The 24,630-nt window shown below is 36.4% G+C and overlaps 1 protein-coding gene across 2 annotated transcripts in view; it reads right to left on the bottom strand.

The window, feature by feature from the left end:
- Nucleotides 1-24,630, bottom strand: part of BTBD9 (BTB domain containing 9) — a 135,734-nt gene that overhangs the window by 25,024 nt on the left and 86,080 nt on the right. For both annotated transcript variants that reach the window (XM_068397358.1, XM_068397352.1), the window contains 2 exons: nucleotides 18,798-18,987; nucleotides 8,453-8,560 (listed from right to left, as the gene is read on the bottom strand). In XM_068397358.1, the coding sequence (XP_068253459.1) occupies nucleotides 8,453-8,560; nucleotides 18,798-18,987 (298 nt within the window). The remainder of the gene's footprint in view (nucleotides 1-8,452; nucleotides 8,561-18,797; nucleotides 18,988-24,630) is intronic.

Raw genomic sequence — 24,630 nt, 5'->3', positions numbered from 1 at the left:
AGGAAAGGCAATGCTGAGCACTATGCATGGAAATAATGCAAAGGACAAGTCTGACTATCCAAACCATGACTTTGCATTGATAACTTCTAAACTAAATGTGGTCAATGAATGCAAATTTGACAAATCAACTGTAACTATGTTGGATTAATGTGTTTTTAAAAGTCACTGGCATCAAAACAGAAGGCAAGAAATCTACAGGAAGGCCATGTATCAGACACATAAATGACAGCAACAACTTGTGATGAAAGCACCACAGCATGTCATCATGGTGATTTACACATCTTACAAGACAGCACAAAATCAGTGATTCTGGCAGCAGCAGCTTGCATTGCTCAGATTCAGTTGGGATAAAAGTAGTTGCAAAGAGGAATGTATAGATGAAAGAATGGCTAGTGCAGCATATGCAAGAATGAGTGCAGCAGCCAGAAAACAGATAGACCAAATCCCATCCACTTTCACAATACGGAAAACAAATCCCTTCCTGGTCAAACCAAAGATGCTTTATGAATGTCAATCCAGGGAGTAAGACAATCAGAAAAAGAATGAATAAATAAAAAATGTGTGAATATCAGCCCCCAAATATGTTTCTGATAAAACAATTAAGGCAGCCTCTCTCTCCTTCAGTACTGTCTTTTCACTCTTCAAAGCAGAATGAAAATACATGTACTGAAAACCCCTCCTGTGTCTGGCGCTTACAGTAGAAGCAGTGGTTATCCATAAAGTGAGAACTAGCTTCTACTTAAAATGTAATCTCTTGTAATAAGAATAACTTGAAAGTCTGCTATATTATCACAGAAGCTTTAGAAAGTCATCTGGCAAGAATCAAAACGGAAAGCCATTGGCAGTCTAATTTCTACTGAAACTTCAATGCAATAATAAGAAGAATCAATAATAAAATAATTATAATAACAAATAATAATTCATGAAAGGAAATGAATGTTTGCTTTGATTTTTATTTTAAATAGAAGACTATGCAACAGATATTTTACACATAATTACCACTATTTATTTTGAAAAAAATTCTTTTGAAAACCATTTTTTTTTTTCTAGATTATATATCTATTTACATCATTAGCTTGACAATTTTTACGGGCCTCCAAAGAGACATTAAAGTCTTTGATGGCATGGGAGAAAAATCCAATACCTAAAAGAAACAGGTACTGATACTATCGGTATTATTTGGTATTGCTTATTTTATCTGAGGCAGAACTGAGCTAACATCCAAATTGATGTCAGAGTTACTGTGATGTTTTCTTCCCTCTCCTCACAGTAATGCACGAAGAGGAGCTGAGAACATGGCAGCTGCACGGCAAAATGGAGCAAAGCAAAACTTCAATGCATACGGCACATGCAGAGCTGCAGTGAAATAAGTGTATGGCAAAACATTCAAGTGAGACTAAGACACAGTGGTTTGCAACTCCTTGCTACTCTGTTCAAGGCTCATTCAAAAGATCCATACATATTTGTGGCTGAAAAGCAACCACAAGGAAATGAAAGTAGAAGTGGAAAAAAGAAAAGACAAATTAACAATTTGAAAACCTTCTTGTGATCCTGAATCACCGTTAAGAAACGTAACTGAAAAGAAGCTAGACCTTTCTTCAATCAAACTAGACTCAGCTAAAATAAAAGCTAGCAAATGAAAAGTTAGATGCAGTGTTTCCACACTTCTGAGAGGTCCCTAACGCTCTGAAATGGAATACGACTCTGGTTTCTCTCTGTGAAATCTTAATTCTTTGTGCTTAATAAGGCAGGTCTGTGAAGCTGGAGCCTCTTTCTTCTTTTGCCTTATTAGAATCTTTCAAAATGTGAGCATATAAACACAAGGAAAAATGCCTTTGTCGTTCAGGGCTTTTAAGCTCAGTAATTACACAAAATGACCCTTTATATCTGTCTGACTTGCTCCAGTAGGCATTACTAGCGACATAATGAACAGATTAATGAGAACCCTCAGTTTATTTTTGTGAAGTGAGACTTGAAATTGAGCTTAACAAGCAAGACATCTTGCTTGAATATATTTCATCTTTGTATTGTATGAATGTGGCTACACTGAGTTTGGCAACTCTGGAGGAGGCATTTGGATTTCACATAGTTGCTGTGAAATTTGCTTCATGTGAAGTAGGACGAACTGTGGTTGAAACACTGTTTGACAGAAGAGGTACAAGAACAGTTCTGTTGTGAAATTAACTTCATGTTAAATAGGATGAAGTGCGGTTAAAATATTCTGACATCGCAGCTACAAGAGCAGTTCCTTTTGTCCTGTTTCACCTCGCCACTTGGGAGCTCAGGTGTGAGACGGAATGAAGGATTATACAAAAATTAGGAAAAATGTTATTTTTGTCATTCTTGATATGACAGGACAGTACATGCAAACAATACTGATGGGAAGCAACAGAAAAAGTGACATGAGCATGCAGGCAGTTGGAAAGGCAAGAGGGCTGAGAAATGTTCAAGGTGTTTTATTATGAGAGAAAACTGTCCTATGATAGCGGTTAAGGAGAAGAATGACAGATGAAAAAGGATATGAGGGAATTCTAAAGATAGGATCATAGAGTGATTTGGAGGAATTAGAGGAGGACAGGAGGAAAAAGTTGCTATGTTTGTGGCTAAGAATAAGGAGCTACATATATGAGTACATAATGTGCCATGTGCAGTTACAAGAAAAGGTATACACACACTTCAAATATTCTCTCTATAGCAAAAGAAATAATCACATCATGATAAAGATTAGCCTGGTTTCACAAAACTATGCCCAGAAAAAAAAAAAATCTAAAATTGAGTTTGCCACTAACATTGTGTAAAGCAGAAGTATTTTCTCACTTGAAGTCCTTCGACAACATGCAAAACACTCTTCTGTACAGCTGAAAAGTGGTTTAGAACTGTTAAGTGCATGACCTAGATCTCTCTAGGTGTTCTTAACCTGTGGTTTATTATCTAACGAAACACGGCAGTGCCTGAAAACTGGAAATGCACAGTACATCATAGGACAGAAACAGGAAACACTGGACAAGAGCAGTAAACCTCAAAGTTAAAAATTATTCTTGAAGACTCAATCAGAAGACTGTTAATAAATTTTGTTAATGAATCTCGCATCCACATCCCAAAGGGTTTTTCACGCCAAAGTACTAATTACATTCATACAAAAACTATAGAAAAAAAAATGAGGGGAACTGATCTGAGAACATAGGATTTGAAATAGCTATTATATAATAAAAAGATAATAAGCAATGGAAATGTGAAATTAAGTTTGGAAGTTTTTAAACATTTATCATAACAGCAGTATACTCTTCATAACAAACAATGAGTCCGGGGTGGGGGGAGATATAGTGCAGTATGTTATAAACCTTCTGGAAATGAAGTCATGCCCTCCACAAGAAAATCATAAAACTGTCCCAAACCAGCCATATAGACAGTTGATACCAACTGCCTTAGAACTGCCCATCAACAAACAATAGTCATTGTCTTCCAAATTCTATCTATTAGATCCTTTTTTCCTACTAAGGAATTGAACATGGCATATCTGCTGCCAATGGATTAGATCCATTTCACAATAACTACACAAGAGAATAAAGAATGAAGGTAAGTTGATAACCATCATGATAGCCTGTTTCATATTTGTCTTTGCAGGGCTTCTTTTATCAAAAGTGTCATTAACTCTGAGGTCTGACTCTTACAGCCCTTTGGTATCTTCTGTTTTTCATTTGACTTTCAGACTCTGTCAGCAAATTCTTCTAACAAGTGCAGGTCTCTATTGTTTGACACTAACACACTCAAGCCCACTTACCATAAATGTTTTAAAAAACAGAACAGAACATGACTGTTTTTCATTACTGTCATACTGTGTAGAGAAAAACAGCTTACTGTGGAAAAGAAAAAAAAAATAGCCTCCATAGAGCATTTGAAAATTGACAATTACACAACCAGTATGCATTAATTGGCTCCCACTTAGGGAAGGTACGCAAGCTTCCCCTGTGAAGATAACAGACATCCAGTTTCTGTCTTCAGCCTTTTAAAACTGGGAGAAGAGGAGGTTAGGAGTAGCCTGTCAGTTCCTGGCTTTGAGTACCGAATTATTAATTTACACCAAATACTACATTAAAAATAACCATTAAAACAACTGAAAACAGCATACTGATAGTTTAAAGGGGAAGTTTATGCTTCAGTGGACTGCCAAAACCAATATATGCTATTTAAACATAATTTAATTTTCTTTCTCATCATTTTGTTTGCCACTTACTGATCACCAAAGGTGTCTGTTGAGGTCTGTGTTTGCTACCTTTATGGTTCATCCTACCCCTTGCACCAGAGATTCGCAAAATGATTTGGAGACCTCACAGGACACTTGCGAGGCAGCATGCTAATGACTTTCACAAAGGACTAACTCCACTGAAAGACTGGGTAGACAGAAAGCCAGGCAGTAAACAGGAAAGGAAACAACTCTTATCCACATGTCTTTGAAGACAGGAAAGTGAATAGAGAATACTACTAGCAAAGTAAGTTTTCTCATTGCTAGTGTTCTCTCTCTCCAAATGTGGGCCCCTGTGAAATTCTCCTGAGTTTTAACTCCATCCACTTTCATTTGCCACTGCAGCATATCCTACACAGAAAAGCGAGTGAGTTACTTTTCTGGAGTCTACTGCAGTGTATTAAACACAGAACTAATGCCAGAAAGGGTAAACCTGGGATTTCAAGACCTTACAAACCACCTAGACTGCACTCACATCTCCAAAATTTGTAAGAGAAAACTGATGTAATCTGGAGTATATTTTTTGGCAAGAATTCATATATCAGCCTCACACAAATACATGTGTACTGATTCTTAGCTGACTGTTGCTCTGAGAGGTACTTGTAGTCAAAGAGCAATCATAGTCCCAAGCAAGGACATCTCTACTTCTCATTTTCTTTAAACAAAGACACATAAGCCTAAGTGATGACAATTTTTACACCAATGAAGGATTAGTCCCTTTCAGGCTGGGATATCCAAGTATTCATAAAAAAAATAGGATTTGGCTGAGACAAAAAATAGTTGCAAAATTTGACCACAGTAGCAAAAGGTTTGTTTTGTTTCTTCCAGGCGAGTGAGGGGTGCGGCATTCATAAACATATGGAAAAATGAAGAGATGAGGGTGCTGTTGCTTCCACCTCGTTATGCTGTAATCTGGTTAAGGCAAATTGCTGAATGCAGGAACCTTTAACCATCTGCCTAAACCTGATGATGAGTCAAATCCAGGCACAGTGCAGAGTTTCATTCTTGCTTTTCCTTGGGGAGTGCCTGAATCACTTGACTAAAAGGCATTTAGAGGCAGATTTCTCTCTGTTGGAGCTGTGGTGTTTGCATAAAATACCAAGGTATTCCTGGCAAGCGGAGGGACAGAAATGGTGGGGGGGAATCTCTTGCACCCAAGAAGAATATCTTTACCATTACACTATGTCGGTAAACCAGACAAACTGTACCACCTTTGCCTTACTACAGCATCTGCTAATTTTGGTTAAAATCCAACTTTTCATCTCCTCTGTTTGTTATTGTTGTTAAAATTACATGAAAAGAAACTTGTTTGTTTTCATGGCAAAAAAATCCATGTTTTCAATTTGTTTTGAGATTTTTTTTTTTAAACTTACAGAAACCAAACCAAAAAGTCAGTTCTTCACACATTCCTACCAGTGACTAGTTCCAATTTTCTCTTCTTCATTAAGAAGTCTCCATCACCATACTGAAACCTTGCCCAACAATTTTAGATGAGGGCCTTCATTCAGTACATGAATCACTGAGTGGTGATGTCTAATCCATTCTACATTCAACTGATTTGAGCACTAAGGTCATAGTACCACATTTCAGTGTTTTTCAGTAAAATAAAAGTGGTCCAGCTCTTGACCGTACGCAATTATGATCCTCTGTACTTTACAGACCAGTCCTAACATTTGTAGCATTTGGCGTTTATATAGTATTTTAGCTATTTATTTTACATATTGAATATATATAACTATATAATATAAAATATATAAGTATACATATATTATTGCATATGCTCATTTTTCTATATTATACATATATGTATTATATAGTATTTAGAGTTATCAACCTGCCATTAGTCAAAGTAATTTTTGAGCTGAATTCACCATTTCTGCAAATCCTACTCGAAAACAAAATCAAACATATTTAAAGGGTTTTCTTTTCTGTGGTGGGTGACTGTAAAAAAAAAAAAGTCCAATTTGCTGATTACAAAGGGCAAGAGATTTAAATTGAACATTAAAAAATGCTGTCAAATGCAAAGAAATCACCTGAAAATTGAGGGTGGTTATGTGGCGGGGGTGGCACAAACCTTTCAACTTATCTCAGTTACAGATCATACAGTATTTAAATGTAACTGCAGAGGACAGACAACTTTTAAAGAGAAGTAAGATTTTTCAAACTGATGCTCTTTCTTTACAATTTTCTAGTGCTTGTTAAATTGAATTGTTCTGGAGTCCACTGAGCTTTTGTAATTTTAAGCTTCAGGACCAAGTCTTTGTATTTGTTTAGAGCAGATAGTTACTGACAGTGCTGGAACACTGTAAGTCTGTAGACTTCAAGATTAAAGACTGGGATTTTGCTAGCTGGATGCATGTCTGTCAGAGCAAGAAGTTAGGCAAAATACAATTCTCTAATCCACATGAAAATAGTTCCTGCAGCCACAGTTTTTAGAACTTCCAGAGCACCTATGTTTTGAATCAAGATCTAGAAGTATACCATGAGAAGGCGGCTGCCTTTATTTTAGGGATGCACCTATACTTGTCCAAGGCTAAGGCTTTTAAAAAAAAATAATTGTGGTTTGAATATGGTGAGTAGATACTTGAATGGGGCAGTAAACCAGCAGTTCCAGCTGCACTGTGCATGCTTAAGGCAGTGCTCCTTTTGACTGTTATAGGCTATTAGTATCAAAATGTACAAGGAAAAAGTGCAGAAAGATTCTGATTCTGAGTCTCTCTCTTTTGTGGTTTCAGCCTTTTAGTGCTCCCACTGCTGGAGGCAGACAAAAAGATGAATTTTATCTATTATGCTGAGATGCCTTTGAGAATGAGTAAATCTCCTTTACTCTTTCTCCAGACCTGCAGGCAGAACACAGGTTTTCTGCTCATCAATACCCTGCCCTTTACAGACAGTGAAAGGATGCGTCAAGTGATCCTTCACCAACACGTCTAGACCACACTGTAACATGTTTGAATTGCAACATTTGTTAAGAGACGGAATATAAACCTTAGAAAAATGTTTATCAGCATTGTTGCTAGAAAGGACTGAATAACTCTCTTGCCTGATGTGACAAAGTGAGATACATCTCTGAATTTGTAAAATCAATTTCGTTTTGATTGGCACAAATACAGGCTGGGTGGGGGCTGTCCCCATATGAGCTGACGACCTCAATCTTGTCCCAGGAAAGCAAGCATATCTCATGGAAAACTGACTTGGGGAAAAGGAGGGAAATAAGATTTTTATAAGTCTGAGCTTCCCTGGGAATCAGCCAGGAGATCATATCCTATCAACATTCACTGAATGCTTAGCACACCTGGCTTCTGGATATGTAACGTATAAATTTGCAGCCTATATTTTCAGTCCCATGACAAGTATCTGGGTCATTCTTTACTTGGAATTAGAACTACTGAATGGTTTAAGGCAGCTATCAACACTGAATTACTCTTCCATACTAGAAGAATGGGTTTTATCAGCAGACCAAATAATTACAGAGAAGCCAATGGAGAGTATACATGTGGAGAGTATTCATGCCCAGTTTCTCCTGACTGAAGTATACAAATGAAAATGAAACGGTTTTTCTCTCTTTTTAAGAAGCATGTTTTTTCTATTGAAGGGTCCTGTTCAAAAGCAGAGTGGTCAGTGCATATAGGTGAGGTACTCTGCTTTTGAACAAAGTCAAGCTTAGGTAACTAGTTGATCTGTTATGGTTTGGTCCCTACCCCCACTTTTCCCATCCCCTTCAAATATCACACAATGCTTTTATGTGCTTCGATAAGGGTGGAATGCATTTGATAACGAAAATCCTTTACCAAGCATACTCTCTTTCTTCTCCTACCATGTTTCTCAAGGAGGGGTGATCTGACACCAAGGTCACCATAAACATGTGAACTGAAATATGATTTAACTTTCAGTGATCAAAAAACCAAGGGTATAGTAGGCAGACTGTTTCTGAGAATGAACAATCAAGCTGATTGTTTGAAGATCCAGTACTGATGTGCATCTTCAGAACTTGATTCTGGTTTGAAAGGCTAGATATTCAGCCACATTAGAAGCTGCTACCTCCTAAAGCTGTATTTACAAGGATCTGGAGTTAGTAATCCCTAGGTTATGTAACGATTATTCTTTTCACAGTCAAAAAGTTACCTATGTAAGTAACGAACAAAAGGATTAAAAAAAAAGCTTTCTAGTCCCAATTTTGTGCAAATAAGTGGAAAAAATTAAACTCACTTGCAGGAAATATTTGTGCGATCGGTCACCGTAGTCCATTGCTGCTGATTCGTTGAAACCTCAATGTAGTAGCTGTAGCTCCGATCATCACAGTCCCAAAGTAGCAACCTAAGTATGAAGAAGTCGTTGAGTGATAAGTAAGATAAACATTAAACCAAGCTGCTTAAGTTGTCCAGTCCTTTGTTTCCTCCTCTTAATCCTTTTTAGATTTAGCCGTTTCTTTTGGAATGTGCCTCTAACACTCAACAAGGTCTTTACTGCTTCTGTCATCTCCAACTTGAGTGTCTCTATTCTTATTATCCTAAGGCCAGTAACAGACTTACAGGCTTATAATACCATCTTACTAATATCAATCTATTACACTTATCCAGTTATTTTTAATTCATCTGAAAGTCAATAAATGAATGAATTTATTTGGCATGTGTCATTGCATGCTTTAAACCTGAATCAAAGTTCTGTTTGGAAAGGTCAGTTTAAGAGGGGAAAGAAAAAAGATTCTGGTGACTAAAAAGATTACACTGTCTTCTTAACTGTATTATCTTTTTTTTTTGGTAAATAAATCAGAAATGTAAAAAAAAGCAAGTAGGAAAATGGGAATTCCCAGTCCTGGTTCATCATAATATGAGAAAAAAGGCACTGAATTGTTGACCAAATTGCTAAAAAGAGAGAAGAAGAAAAAAGAAAAAAATAGAAGTCCCAGGGACTCATTCCATACTCATTCTAATGAACATGCAGCTCTTCGTGAAGGGCACTAAATGACATATTCAACAGCCTTCAATTTCCATACTTGTCTCACAGCGAGGAAGATCTAAAGTATCAGGGATGTGATTTAAGTATATCGTTCTTAAAAACCACATCTGGCAAATGTTGTATCCTCTCTACTCCTGTTTACATGGGGATTATCTTCCCATTGTAAGAGATATTTGAAACCTCAACATCATTCCTCAATTTCATTTTATTTCTAAGGATATGAAATAAAGCAAAACCAAGAACCTTGCCCCTCCTCTCCTCTCTCCCTCAGTGGATGGGATTGAAATATGTGTACTTAAGAAAAACGGCCAGCACAGACTTATTTAGCAAAAACCACGAAAAATTCTATCCAGCATGTTTGTGAACCCATATGGAGCATCCTTTTTTTCCAATGAAGCATCCACAAATAACAAGAGGGTATTTACACAACTTCAAGAGGCAATGGACTGGCCAGAACAGAGGCAGACATTTCTGCAATTTCTTTTTTAGAAGCAGTTAAATGTTGTCCATGTTTTGATTCATAGATGTGGTTTTGCCTACATTTTATGTAAAACCATTGGCTGGTGCCATTACACTCATTACCAGGGTACAGTTTAGAAAAATTAACTGCTGTTCTTACTGTTTTCACATAAACTCAATGGCAAATGTGATATCAAAAATAAAATTTCAAAAATCTTTTCTATTTGAGTTAGAGGTGACTGGAGACAGTTTTTGAATTGCAATATTCTAAGTGGACAATCCATATGAAGTCTGTCATGGAAAATCATGTTTTGCTGATTTTGTTTTCATTAAAACTCTTATTCTCTGAACCCTTACTCAACACGCCAATGGAAAATAAATACTCTGCTGCAATATATTGGCTGTTACCAACTGCTGGTGCCTCTTGATCCTCAGGTTCTTGTCAAAGTTAGCTAACACTTCCTAGGATTACTGCTTAAATCTGACTATTTGTTACAGAAGCAAATGAGCCTGCTGTAGTCAAATAACCAAAGCACAGCTAGTTGTCCGAAATAGCTATAACTGCAATGATGACCTAAGATGATCATTGTAGGTCCCCTCCAAGTGAAATATTTTATTGTATTCTAAATAAGAATCACTATAGCCACACATACAGAGAATTGCTAAAGCCAGGTAATACAGCTAACTTGGGTTCTTTCTCCAGCTGTGAGGAAGAACTTCCACAGATCCACATTTTTCAAAGTGCAATAGATAAGGATCCATTGATTGTCAATGAAAATAGCTGAGACATATATAAAAAGAAAAGGAACTTCTGCCACACTACAGATTTTCCCAGGCACAGTTTCAAGCTGTCTCTCTTTAATCATCTTTCAGAAGAGTATCCAAATTTTATATTATAAATTCCTTTCTTCTAGTTCAGAAAGTCTTTCTTGCTTTCAGCTGCTACCTCTGCCGAGAGGAATGTAACAGCAAAAATTATTGCTCACTCTTAACATTTAAAAACACAATACTCTTAGAAAGGAAAAATGACCGAGCCAGGTGCCTAATGCAGAATCCTTCCTCTTACAGAGAGGTGCAGTCCCAACCAGAAGCTGGACCATCTTCAGAATTTGGTTAATAAGGACACATATGTCTGTATCTTTGCCCTAAAGACCAGTCCTATTACCTTACTTTCGAAACAATCTATTTTAGCTCTCTATTTCCCATTTTGGAATCCCAGCATTAAAAGTGGAATTGGCTCTACTGGACAAGCAGATTTAAAATAAACTCCCTAGATGCTCTCAACTGAACCCAGCTCATTAATATTATAAAAAATAAGAAGCTATCAAAACAGCTTTAAAAAGCTGAAATAAAACACTTAACAGAAGCCTTTTAGCACATATTAATACTGTCTATTTGCAAATTTAAATATTCAGAGTTGACTTAGTAAAAAATAAAAACAGTTGCCTGTGGCATGATGAAAGACGTAAAAAAACCCCCACCACCCAACTCCAACCCTTCTCCCCCTGCTTCATCAGATCTTCCCCATTCTGCTCTTCTATAGCTTGAAGGTCTCCAAATACTGAAGAGACTGAACGAAACGCATTTTTCTGTTAAAAAAAAAAATTAAGAAAAAGTTTATGGATTAAAATCCTAGATTTGGTAACTGCTAATAATCAACAGATCCTGAATCGATTTAACATCTGTATGTAAACCAAGTCTTCTACATGACAAAAAGAGGGAAAAGCAAGAACATACGTAAACTTGTTTTCTTTTAAAAAGGCTATTAAAATGTAGCTAATTATGCTTTTCGATAGGATCCTTTTCATCATGGGAGCTCAGTGTTGTTTCCTTGATCCATGTTTTCAAAGCTATGATCAAGAGTTTCAGTATCAGAAGCACACTGGTGACTGTAATTTCAACTAACAATACTGTAATTAAAACACAACTGGCTCGACTTTAGAGCAAAAGGCTAACAGGAAATATGTATTCCTTTTAAGAATGTGTATAATTGCTCTCTCCCAAAACAACCTAGCCCAAGTTAAATAGGCTTAAAAAAGTGCATGGCTTGGAATTATTACAAACCAAAAAATGATTGAATTAAAGTTGGCAGAATCTTTCCCAAAGCAGTTTAGCATGAATGCTAAACATAGAGATTTCTGTTTCTTTGGGACTTGTGAAATAAAATAAAAAGTTCTTTCTTCACCTCCCTGCAGTAGCTTTTTTAGGAGGACTGGGGAGGGAGACTGATGACAGAACCTATTTGGAATTTATTCTGCATGAAATGCCTTTCTGGATAAGCAGTGAAAAACCGTCAGGTGATTACATGAATATTCACCAGTGCACAATGAGCACAAGGGCCACTTTTTATACCAGGTATAGTAATCTTTGAAACACATTCCAGGCAAACTACCAGGCTAAACTTTTGTAGAGAAGCTACGTTTTGCTAAGATGGCTATTAAATGACAGGAAGGAGAATATTCCACTTACAAAGTCAGAACTACACTCATTGAAAATGCATTGTTTATAGCAAAATTGCTCATGTTCCTAGGACTTCCCATATTAGAATAAAAAGCTAAGTTAGCTTGTTAGTAAATCTTGCCCTTAGGACTGAGAAGGAAAAGTGGAACGCAGCTTTATCCAGCTCACTCCCTGCAACGTCATGAGATTTAAACATATTTCTCATAGGTCACTTCTTTGGGTATCTAAAGTCTAAGCCTGTTAATCATTTAATATTGTACTGTTATTTACACCAACATGTTGAAAATAAAATAAAATAAAAACTTTTGAATATAAATAACATTTCATATTGCAGGTGTGGGAAACTGATTATATTGGCTACCTGTTACATCAAAAGATGCTGCAGTACATTTTTTAACAGTATTTCCCTAAATGTCATGTGTTTGCCTGTGACTGATTATTCTGCATTTATACAAGCATTTTGTGCTGTCTCTGCTTGCTTTTTATTCCTAGATTTCTGAAAAAAAGACTGTCACTGTTTAGTTCAGACTGCATTGTATCTACACAGACTCCAGGTGTTAGCAGAATACCAAACAATAGACGTGCACCTGACAGGATGACACCCGATTCCTGAATACTATAAAGTCAGTAGTTACCACATACAGTATAAATATTTCATAGTTCTGTGTTCATAAACTATTTGCATACTTATAGAAACCCAAAAGACAGAAATTAAACCATGATGTAGTGACATTTGTTGAAAGATGGGGAAAAAGAATGAAAACCCAAAACCATACGGAAACAGTATTTTTATACAATTGTCTCTGCATTTTTGCCTCTGGTTCTCTACACACCCTTTTACTTTCTACAGATATTTATGTTTCAGTAGTTATCTTGCAGGAAACCAATCTTTCTTCAGGATCCTACAAAGGAGACAAAATTCCTGCATATTTGATATGCGCTTATATGTTCATTTATTCTGAGTTACGATTTCACTCTCAAGTCAGGCAAGCACAGAAAATGAGCAGCAAAGAAAGAAAAACTTCATAAGCAGAAGTAGCATGGAAAATTAGAAAGCATTGTTATAGAAATTTTCACATAATTAATGTAAAAGTTCTTATGGGTTAGGGAGAGAAGGATCAATAGGGGTGAAATAGAATGAAGAATAGAATAATTAATATAAATCTATCTGAATAAACACAGGTGGGCTTTCACAATCCATGAATATTGTTCTCAAAGCTCCTTGTGTAATCCTGACCTATGACTGAACAAATCATCAATCAAAGCTTAATGAGTAGCTAAGCAGAAGTAGGCCTGGAAGTATTACCTTCTGATGATTTTAGTAAAGGGGATGTATGGTTAACCTTTTCTTTACCTTAAAAGAAATATAGGATACTTAGAAATAAACATTAATAGAAATAAAGTTCTAAATAGACTTTAGCTATTTTAGGTTAATACTTAGGAGACGCTGACAGTGGAAACCAGACTCTGGTCAACCCGAATCAGGACGGGACGCTGATCATGGCAAGAACATTAGGGACGGGGTGTTGACTGGAGTCGGAGCGGAACCAGAACATAAAGATCAGCTGACCAATGGAAAAGAATGGACGTTTGTGGACTCCTGACAATGGACTCTTGTGGACTCTTGACGAAGGAAGAAAGAGGAGTTGAAATAGTTAGTGGATTATTAACAAAAGCTCGTGAAAAGTTTATGAGGTAATTGATTATTAGTTTCTATATAAACCGATAGTGAATTTGAGTCAGGTACCATTCACTGCGATGGTGGTCCAACTCTGAGTTGTTTAATAAAACCAGCAAACCTAGAGACCCGGACTCTGCCAATTTTCTTTAACAAGCATAAGATATATATATATGATGATGGTATAAGCAACCAGTAAACACATTAAAGCTAACTGATACTATTTGTTAATTTAAGAATTACTCTGAATACAAAAAGCAAAACAGTTGGCTATCACATATTCATATTAGTAACAAACTCTTCAAATAGATTAAACTGGGATAAGTGGTTAATATACTTTTACAAAGATGTAAAATATTTCTAATTATTTTAACATGAAAACCACTACGGTACAGAAGAATTCTGTCTCCCTCCACCACATACATGATAATAAATCCTGTTCTATCTTGGTTTTGTTTGTTTTGTTTTGGTTTTGTTTTCTTTCTTTTTTTTTTTTTGAAATTCACAGGACAAAAAAAACCCCTATGAAGTTACCAGCCAATGATTGTAGCATTATAGTATTAGATTTCTATTCCAGATAAATGCAGGGAGAGTCAGACAGAGAGCTATTGTGATAGGGCAGTCTTTTCAATACTAAAGTTTTAGCCATTTAAAAGTTAAATTATGTTTACTATGTTAAATACATCAATTGCTGTCTTTCTGTTCCCAGTTAAATATAATAGTTTTTCTGTCATTGATAAGGACCTTTTCAGAGAGGAAAACCAGCAAGATTATTTTCTGTCCGGACAGGCAACAATGTGGAAAAACTACCTAAAATAACATATTTTCTCTGTTAACTGTTCCAAGTATCTTGTAAGCTGTTCCAAGTAGGAGTCTTAATAAAAGAATAAACCTCTTAAATCAAAAAATGTTTTAACTTCTATAATCTAAAAGATAATACTTGGTTATAATTATTTTAAAATAAAATGTTTTCCAGGTCTTTTCTAGCAGAAAATACTACTGAGCACAGACTATCATTACATCTGTTTCAGAACTTCTGAGTAAATTTTGATGTGGAATTCAAGAGTTCCACACTTATATACAAATACCTGAAGAAGTACTTGATATTAACAAGGTTTCAACATGGTTTCAACATGGTCTCCCATAGCATCCCTGCATCCAAGTTGGGATGTTACAGTTTAGATGGGCAGACTACAACATGGGTAAAAATTGGCTAGATGGTTTAGTTCAAAAGGTAGTGGTTAACAGTTCATCATCCATCCAGAGACTGGATGCAAGAGGAGTTTTCTCCAGAGTCTGTTCTGGGACCTATCCTGTTTAATATCTTTATCAACGACCTGGACAAGGAGGTGGAATGAGCCCTCATCAAGCTTGCAGATGACAGTACACTGTGGGGTGCAGTCAATACACTTGAGAGTATGGCTGCCATTCAGGAGGGCTGATTTCCAGCCTCTGGGAAGACTAAGGCATGGGCAAAAAAGAACCTCATGAAATTCAACAAGATGGAAAGCAAAATCCTGTACCTCATACAGACTAATCCACTTCAGTAGTAAATGCTACAGTCTGACTGGCTGTGCTAAAAAGGACACAGGAGTCACATTGAACAGAAGATGCCATTAGTTGCCTCTGTGTCTTCTCAGAAATGAAGGCTAGCAGCATGTGGAGCTGTAGCAACAGGAACTGAGACAGCAGAACAAGGGAAAGAGATTATTCTCCTTTACTTGACACTTGTTAGATCACATTGGACATACTACATCCCATTTTGGACCCAAATACAACACTGAAGATCCGAGCAAGTCCAGCAGAGGACCATCAAGATGGCCGGAAGGGTGGAGCACACGCACTGTGCAAGAGGCTGAGGAAATTGGCCTGTTCAGCCTAAGAAGGCCTGGGGTTGGGGAGGAACCTAACAGCACTTTTCAATACCTGAGAGCAGGTTATCAAAATGACTAAGCCAGGCTCTTTACTCACGTGCGCAATGGGAGAAAAAAAAAAAAGACAACAGTCAAAAACTGAAATAGGACATTCTGGAGGCATAGGAAAATAGGAACCTCATGAAAAGGAAAAAAAAAAAAGTACATTGGAACAGGCTACCCAGAGAAGCTGTAGAATTTCCTTCCTTGGAGGTTTTTGAGACCTGACTGCTTAAAGCCTTGAGCAGGATGGTCTTTCTTCATGGCTGACCCTGTTTTGAGGAATAGGCTGGGCTAGATGTCTTCCTCAAGTCCCTTCCAACCTGAATGGTTCTAAGGTTAAGACAATGGGATGAATTTTGCAGAAAGCATGCATACAAGATACACTCCTGAAACATTAAGCTCTCTATGCATTTCTAATGCATATTTGAGTACCAAGAGTTCTTCATACTCAGAATTTAGTTGCCATGGTAACATGTTCTGACTTGGAGGTTCTCTCCAGTGGTATTCTGATATCTATAGATTAAAAGCCTTTACTACCCTTTTTTCAAAGGCTCATATATTTACTGTCTCTGATACAAATATATTTAATGGCACATTTATGTCTCTGAACTTTAAAGATATGTACTTTAATTCCCAATTATTCATTTAGAATCCAAACCCACAGCTTTAATAACTCAATTTGTGGGGGTAAAGCAATTCACGTCATTCTGCAGTCACAGTGTACAGTTAGCCTAAAGAGAATGCTCCTGGAAATTTTTTTCTGTTAGGTGGGAGGGTGATATCAAGGGAGTTTTCAAGCAAGCAAACAGCAGGAAAACAGACAATGAATACAGTTCAATCAGTCGTGGAAGACATTCTGTTGAAAAAAAATCTCTCGCTTTCATTAAGATGAAATATTCAGACTTTTTGCTCTAATCTATGTTTGTATGTAATTTGACTTCTGTACCAGTCACAGATTTCCTCGTGCTAAATAAAGAGACCATTGTCACCATCTTTAGCATTGCACAGTACAGGACATGTTCTAGATGCTTGCCAAAGCTGTAGCTGCTGCATAGAGAAGCCTCATTTCCCCACTCAAAGGGGCATCTTTCCCTTGGCTGTCTATGATCTGCAACAGACGTGGCTGCAACTCAAAACACTTGATCTTCTAGGCAGAACACGAAAAGGAAAAGATGATGCTAGCATTTCTGACTCTAGGCAATGGAGGTAGTCTTCTCTGTCAGAAGATATCCTACATTATGTTTGTTATTGTTGTTTTTTAAGGCAAGCTGTTCATCTTGTTTGTCCTATACATGCACGTAAGCTGACAAAGATGAGATTCTGACCCTGTATCTGTACAATGCAATATCACACAAATCACTAAATGCCTTTTAGTTTTAAATTATGTAATGTTTGGGGTTTTTTTTGAATTTGCTCTACACACTTGCCAATTATACAATTATAATTTCTTCGCAACCAAAAGTCTAGCTCACCTAACACTCTATTTAATGAGACTTACTAAAAATCTTCTGCTCAAGAATAAACACTAGCATAGTATTTAATATAGGAAAGTCAATTTTTTGCACTGACTTGAAAAGACTGTACGATTCACCAATTGAAATATAGCAGAAAATGGTAAGATAGGAAGACAGAGACTATGAACTGAGAAACTATGCATTTTAGTTAATATATTCTTCTCCTACTCCTTCATGTGGCCAAAGCTGCTGCTGCTACTTAAATTTAAGTTGAAAGTGGCATCAAAACAATGTAATTACATTTTCAATTACCTCTTTTAAGAAATAGGGAGTACTGTGTCTTCCTGGTTTTCTACTTGAGATGCAATACTTAATTGAATGTTAAAAACACCAAACTCAATAGCATAAAACATTGAGTGTGGAAAGCTGCCAAATATACTTATTCAACTTGTTTCACACAGTGAGAACAATGCCAGACTTGCATTATGCATAACATGTATAGCTAGCATACAGACAAAACAGTACTTCTGCTAAGTTAGAGATTTGCCTGGATGTCTGATTTTAAACTTTATCTTCAAAGTTTTATAACCATCATAACAATGCCACAAGCCAAAACCAAAACACACAAAACAGAAATTGGCAGTTATAAAAGAGCTTTCAAGTCTCACTTGCTCATCAGTCAGTTTGATGAGGCAACTCTTAACAGGCAGATGGCACCGAGCTAGTTCCTAGCGATAACATACCTATGCACATGGTCTCTGTTGCAAGCCAGTACCTCACCTGGGGTTTCAACCTTTGCTCGCTGGTACTCCAACTTCAGAAACCTTTTTCTTTTTTGCCATTGTCTCAGAGAATACAAATTACATCCCTGACAACTTACTCTAAATTTACAAAGAATGGGAAGCCATTAAGACAAGGTTTTGTATGCCTGATTTTATGAAACAAAAGAAACATTTACAGTCAGAGAATCTAAAGTTGGCAAGAACATTTTTGTCTTCACCTGTGAACAATCCCTCTCTCCAATCTACTTCCAAAGTTTCTACATTAGCCAAAAGTTTGTTCTTCACATGTATACAGACATCCACTGTAGAAATAGCCCAATGAATTCAATACAGATTTAAACACATTCATTAATCCAACACTGTAAAGCAATATTCAGGTTACTGTACCCTTACTATACACTCCACGTTCAGGTAAGACCTGGTACTAATTGTATAGTGAAAAGGAAACCTGGCTGACTCGAGATGATGGCTTTCTTCAATAAATGTTTCTATTTTCACGATGAGGTGGAAATGAAGAACCACACCTACCTTGACCACAAGTGAGACTGCAATTAAATTTCTATTTTTATATAAGTATATACCTTTAATCTTACAATTTGACTATTACTATTATTATGCCTCTGAAATGTAATATTTTCTGGAATTGCACTGCTGTATCTCAACATACAATTCACACGTTTAATTTTTAACATGTTCATTATACTGAACTAAGCAGCCAAATGACAACTACTAAACTAGTCTCCTAATTACTGTTATTTCCACATGTCATGTATTCTAAAGAAAATAACTATGCTCAGCAAAAGTTTCACTGTTGCCCTTAATTTAGAGAAAAATAAACCCTCTTACCGCATTGATCCAATCATGTAGGGCTGTGCTAGCTGTACTACAATAGCTCCACTCCCAAGCTGATGGCACGTGTACCCAGAATCCCAATCATAGTTTTTTGTGTCTCCATTCAATAAGGCATTGCGACTGCGACTTACACCCTCAATCACACTGGCACATTCTGCAATTGTTGCCACATTTTCAGTGGGAACTGTGAATTAAAACACAAAGACGACAGACATGCAGTCAGAAAACAGTTCAGGTACCAATGGTCTTTATTTCTGTGAAAGAATGGGAAAAAGAAAGAAAAAGGATGAAAGTATGATTAACATAAGGAAATTCAACTCTTATTTAACATTAACTATGAAGCAGAATCAAGCGGTACAGATAACTTTTTTAGCATCGATACTGGAGTAGCTTGGTAAATTAACAGAGGGATTTCTGTCTTGGTGATATGAAAGCACTCTTCTAATACAATTGGGAAAAAAAAAAAATCTTGTCCAGCAAAACTTTTGACATTTTCAAACAATTTATTCTGGTTTTCATGATGAAACCTGCTCCCTGAACATGTAAAAATCAAGGTTGCCTGTTGAGCCTTTGATTTTTTGGGAAAATGTTAAAAGCACTGATTGTTTTATCTAAATGATAACAAAAATTATTTCAGCACAAGCTGTATTTAAAAAAAGCTCAGATTTTGTGTTTCAACTCTGATGAAGGACAACCAATCTGTGTGGTAGTACAATTTAAGAGAGAGAGAAAGAAATAAGTTACCAAAAATTATCACAACGACAATGATCAATTTACCATCATTTCCAAATTCACAGTATCTCATATCAAACGTTTTTGAAAATCAGAAATAGAACCACACACAGACAAAACAAGAATGGCACAAAAAAACCCCGAGAAATACAGAAGACTTACAACCAACACTATTTGAATTTTCACAAGAAAACAAATTATGTATAGTACAGATGCAGATATACCATTTTAAGCCCACTGCACACTAATAACTTAATTACATACTTTTAATAGTTGTCTGTAAAATATGTATTTAAAATACTGCAACATCTGAAAATGGCTGAAATATAGCTCTGTGATATTTCAGAGCTAATCGTAAGAGTCTCCAGCATCCCCAAAAGAGACAATTTTCAATGAAGAGCTAGGATTTTGTGGTTTAAGTGTGCTAGTGGTATCAGCAGCATGATCTTAAGAAAACCAACAACCAACCAGCACACCATAAACCACACAAGATAAAGGTGCAAGCTCGTGTCCAAGTAATAATCCAAGGCAGTGGAAAGGCAACAGTTTTCGAAAAATCTACTGTACTATCAAATGTACTATCATCTCTGCTCATAAAAATTGCTAAAACTACCATATTATTATTCTAGAAACCTCTTGATTCGCTATTACTGAAAAGAGACATTCAGAAATTCCCAGATTCTTATGGGGGAGCAGGTGGTAGACATCAGAAGTACTTCACTGGGAACAATCTCAATAAAGCAAAGACAATGCAAACTAAGAGTACTGGCATCGAAATAAAGTTTGCCTTGGCTTCCTTGTCTTCCCCTCTGCCCTAGAAGTACGGGAACTTCTTTGAGTATCCATTTTATATAGGCATTAAAGCATCTTCTACATATTGCTGCTTTTTGTAGGAAGAGGAAGCTACTAAAACTTAGGTTAAAAAAAACAAGTAGAAAATGAAGTGTCAAAATCAGTGTTCACATTGAGGCTCTATTGCATATTCTGGACACCCTCTGGGCTATGTAAGGCATTAATTGAACACAGTACACCTCAGTTCATCCAATATTTTACCTGCATGCCCTCTGAGCATCCTCCTGCTCCTTCACACGTTTAGATTTCTGCACAAATCTGTGACCCCCTAAGATGTTACCCTGATTAGTCAAACTCCTTAACAACCGCACAGAAACTGTCTTAGTGTGTCTTTAATATAATTCTGTGGTCTTCCCTACAACAGTTAATTAGAAAGTGACTCTAACTAATTGCAGTGTGCAGAAGGTACCATACTGTTCCTTCTCTCTAGGGGGTCTGCCACTCCCTATTTTGAATGTTCATTATCATCTTTTATATCTGCTTGATAAATCTATTAAAAATACCATATGGTGGGGACTCTGCTCTGTGCTGTATTTTCAAGTCTTCTGGTTGTCTTTCTTTTTCCCATTAGAATTTCTGCTTCAATTTAGGTCACTTGTTTAAAAAAACATACTGCCAAAACCAACAGTCTTGTTTCTATTTTTGCTTCTTTTTTTTTAATCCGCCAGCTATCCAGCTTTTACAGTAACGGATGTTGTAAGAGAAAACAAAAGAGGGGATTACAAATACGGAAATTCTATTTTTCCACTGTTTATACAGCAGTTTTGCTCTAACAAATCTGATTTGCTTTTATGGAACAGAAAAGATGTGCGTTAGCAAAGCGTACACATTCTGTAAGCAAACAAAAGGAGATGATGATTGAGGTTACAGGACAGCAGCATCAAACCATTTATTAAAACTTACTTTCCTGTCTCCTGGTCTTATGCTGCAGTATGAAGAAATGAACAGCTTGGCAGTATATTTAATTCTAGTAATAGCATTTTTATAAAGGATTACCATTTTCAAGGCATGGCCTAAGGGCCACCTATACTGGCTATATTCAAAGATAAGACAGATATGTTATTCAACTGTCCTTAGAGATCCCCCAGGTGAAAAATGTACCATGAGTGTGTGGTAGCCTCAGTCATATTTATTTATCACTCCTTAAGCTTTTTTTTCTTTTTTTCTTTACTTGATTTTCCATCGGATTTTTTTTTTCCCTGATGTACTCAGGAAAAAATTAACACAGTCGCATTAACTGCTTTGCATATCTGAGTGTAAAGTACTTCCTTTCATCTCCCAGTCTGGACAGGTCAGATTTTGCTTTCTGTCCATCCACTGTAATTTCACTGCAATCAGCTGGCTAACATGAGGGAGAAAAAAATGACAGAAAATCCTCAAACAACTCTTAGCAACACAGAAAGGAACAGAACGGAGCAGGTTCCTGCACCAGCTCACGCACCAGCCATTAATGAACCTTAATTCAATTACTAAAATAAACATACAGAGAGACAGCAGATCTACCAAGTAGTCTTATTTCATATGAAGTTAGGAATTTAAAGCAATATGGACTGTTGAATATATTAATACTGCACTCCAGGTGACAGTCAGTCAAAGGTTCTCAGCTAAAGTGTCATCACTGCAACACAACTGTCCATTTTACTAAATTCTCTTAAGACACAAACCCATTAGTTTGTGAAGAAACTATAAACAAGAAATTATACTAGAAGAAATAAATTTTTGTTTTAGTTAATACAAAGAAGTGATTTTTTTCTCACTCTGACAGCTGTTAAATGCTCAGCTTTCAATCTCTCCATTTTTAATGGTAAAATTGCATTCCTTCTCTATCTGAACATCTACCAAGCTGACAAAAGTTTCCTCATTAGAAAGTAATGGTTAGAAAAAAGAAAGCTGAGAGCAAATTAAAAAAAAACCAGAATTATAGATGTCACTATTATTCCAGGGTTTGATTTTATTGTATTAAATAATTAAGAGGATGTTGGGCATTTTGCTTTCATTATTTGCACATGCCAAAAGATTTTTTAAAGTCTAATCTTTATTCAGTATATGAATTAGCACTTGTTTATTTGCTACACGGTAGAAAATACTAAGCCTACAGACTTTTCAGTTAATTAAAAGTACAGTCATGAAGTCCAGTCTCCCCTCCCACGCACTGTTTCTTATTTTCTTGAGCTGAAACTTGCTGATGACATTGCTACATTTCATTTGAATCTTCAATGAAGAACTCAAGAAGTACCAACTTCAAATAAATATCAACAGCACTTCCACGTGTTTCAGTGAAAAGCTTTCTGCAAGCCCTGTTTAGCTGGAAAAGAAAACCCCACTAATATTTTGTCAATGTCCAGCTGTCAGTTTGGATTAGAATAACTTCAGAGACGGCTGATTTTTCAGTTGATATCTGCTAGAGCTCATGATTTCTGATCCAATAAATTAGACCAAAAGCATTCAAGCAATTAGAACTGGCCATATTTTTAATTGCCAAGCAATTGGCTGACTACAAGGCTCTTTCATTAAACATTCTGCCTGAAGAAGGCTTTCAGAAATAGCTGTTGTTTCAGAACAGCCCTAGGAAGCACACATCCTTCCTTGCAGCACTGGAAAAAGAAAGGAAAAAAAAAAAAAAAAGAAAAAAGTAATTGGAACCATATGAACAGATCTCTTGAAGAGTGGGCAGCAGTAACTAAACCGACCATGTGGCTGTCCTTTCCTGTAGAAAGAGAAAAAAAAAAGTCCCTGCAGTATTTAGATCATCTTCAAATTTTCATCATTTCCTAAGGCTATGCTTGCCGCAGAGCTGACTTACATTGCTGGGTAAACCTGCATAGTTTTGAAAGAAGGCTAACCTTTAAAAAAGAGAAGAAACAAAATATGATAGCTTTGTGTGGAGTCAACATTAAACTAGACACAAAAATAGCATCTCTCACTGCTTGGAGAGAGAGAGAGAGCAAGCAATCTTTTACAAAGCTGAACTACACACTAGGAAAATGGTATGACTGGTTTCTCTCTGTTATACATTTAATTTTTTTTTCCAATAACTGCCAGTGAGTAGAAGACAAGTGAATGATTATTTATTCATTTTTTCCCTTTTAAAACAAGTTCTCCTAAGGCAGTGAACAGCACACAAATGAAGGTTCACAATGATGCATAAGTACTGAACAGCATTCCCCAGAGGGTGACCAAGGACATTCCAGTGTTTATATCCGTCTCCTGCTCTTCAGTCATCATTCACTGTTCTCCCTTTCTTGTGTAATGTAAAAGTTACAAGATAGTCTGATAGACCGAGACAGACTACAGATAAACACCACTTCATATAAAAGCCTTCCACATTGCACTCCCTATGACCTTAACCGGGCTCAAAATAGGATGGTAGGCTGGTCAAACCCACATGCCTGCAGAGTCCCTGACTGTCCCTCAGCACTGAGTACTGATAAACGGACTAAGTAAGGTTATCAATTTTTTCCCTTTGAGGCAGAAAAGAGGAATTGCTTCTTGTATTTAGGTGGGGAAAAAAAAAACAAACCCCAAACTAAAAGAGTCATTGCATAGAAGCAGCCCTGTACCCACTGTTGCAGCTTCTTGCCACTGGGCAGATTAGAAGCTTTTACAAAACATCACATCACACTGGGTACTGCTTCTGCCTCCAAAGGAGTACATCTCTTGCTCATGAAAACTTTCATTTGTTTTAGATTCTAGATTAAATATTAATGACTAAACACTACTCTAAATTCCAGAAGCAGAAGTTAATTAAAAGCAAACACTATGCTTCTAAGATTTAAAAAAATATTTACATCTCTGTTAAATGAAAGTTATGTCAATCTCGTGATTCTAATATGTAGAACTGTTAACTTACACTAACATCAGAGATAACACTATGCCAAAAGGAAAATTACATCTCAACTCTAACATCTGCGTTAGGGAATAATTTCATATGATTAAATTAATTTCTGTCACTTACCTCATTTCACAAGACAACAAAGTGTAAACCAACACTAAAACATCAGACAGTGCTAGAAAGAGCATTTCCTGCTACTTTTACTTCAAAACTGCTACTCAGCTACCAATGGGTCACGTCAGTACTGCATCCGGTACTGTGTAAAGTAACTGTATAAATCATCCTCCATATTAACTTTTAAATGTAATACGTCAAGTTAATAATTTGTCATGGAAACCTTGTACGCTAAAACACAGCAAAATAAAATTGCTATTGTAATGAAACAGCGCTTAATTTTTATTATTTATTTAC

This window comes from Nyctibius grandis, chromosome 1, assembly GCF_013368605.1.
Source record: "Nyctibius grandis isolate bNycGra1 chromosome 1, bNycGra1.pri, whole genome shotgun sequence".
In the NCBI taxonomy this organism is placed as follows: Eukaryota; Metazoa; Chordata; class Aves; order Nyctibiiformes; family Nyctibiidae; genus Nyctibius; species Nyctibius grandis.
This window is presented reverse-complemented; position numbering and strand designations above follow the sequence as displayed.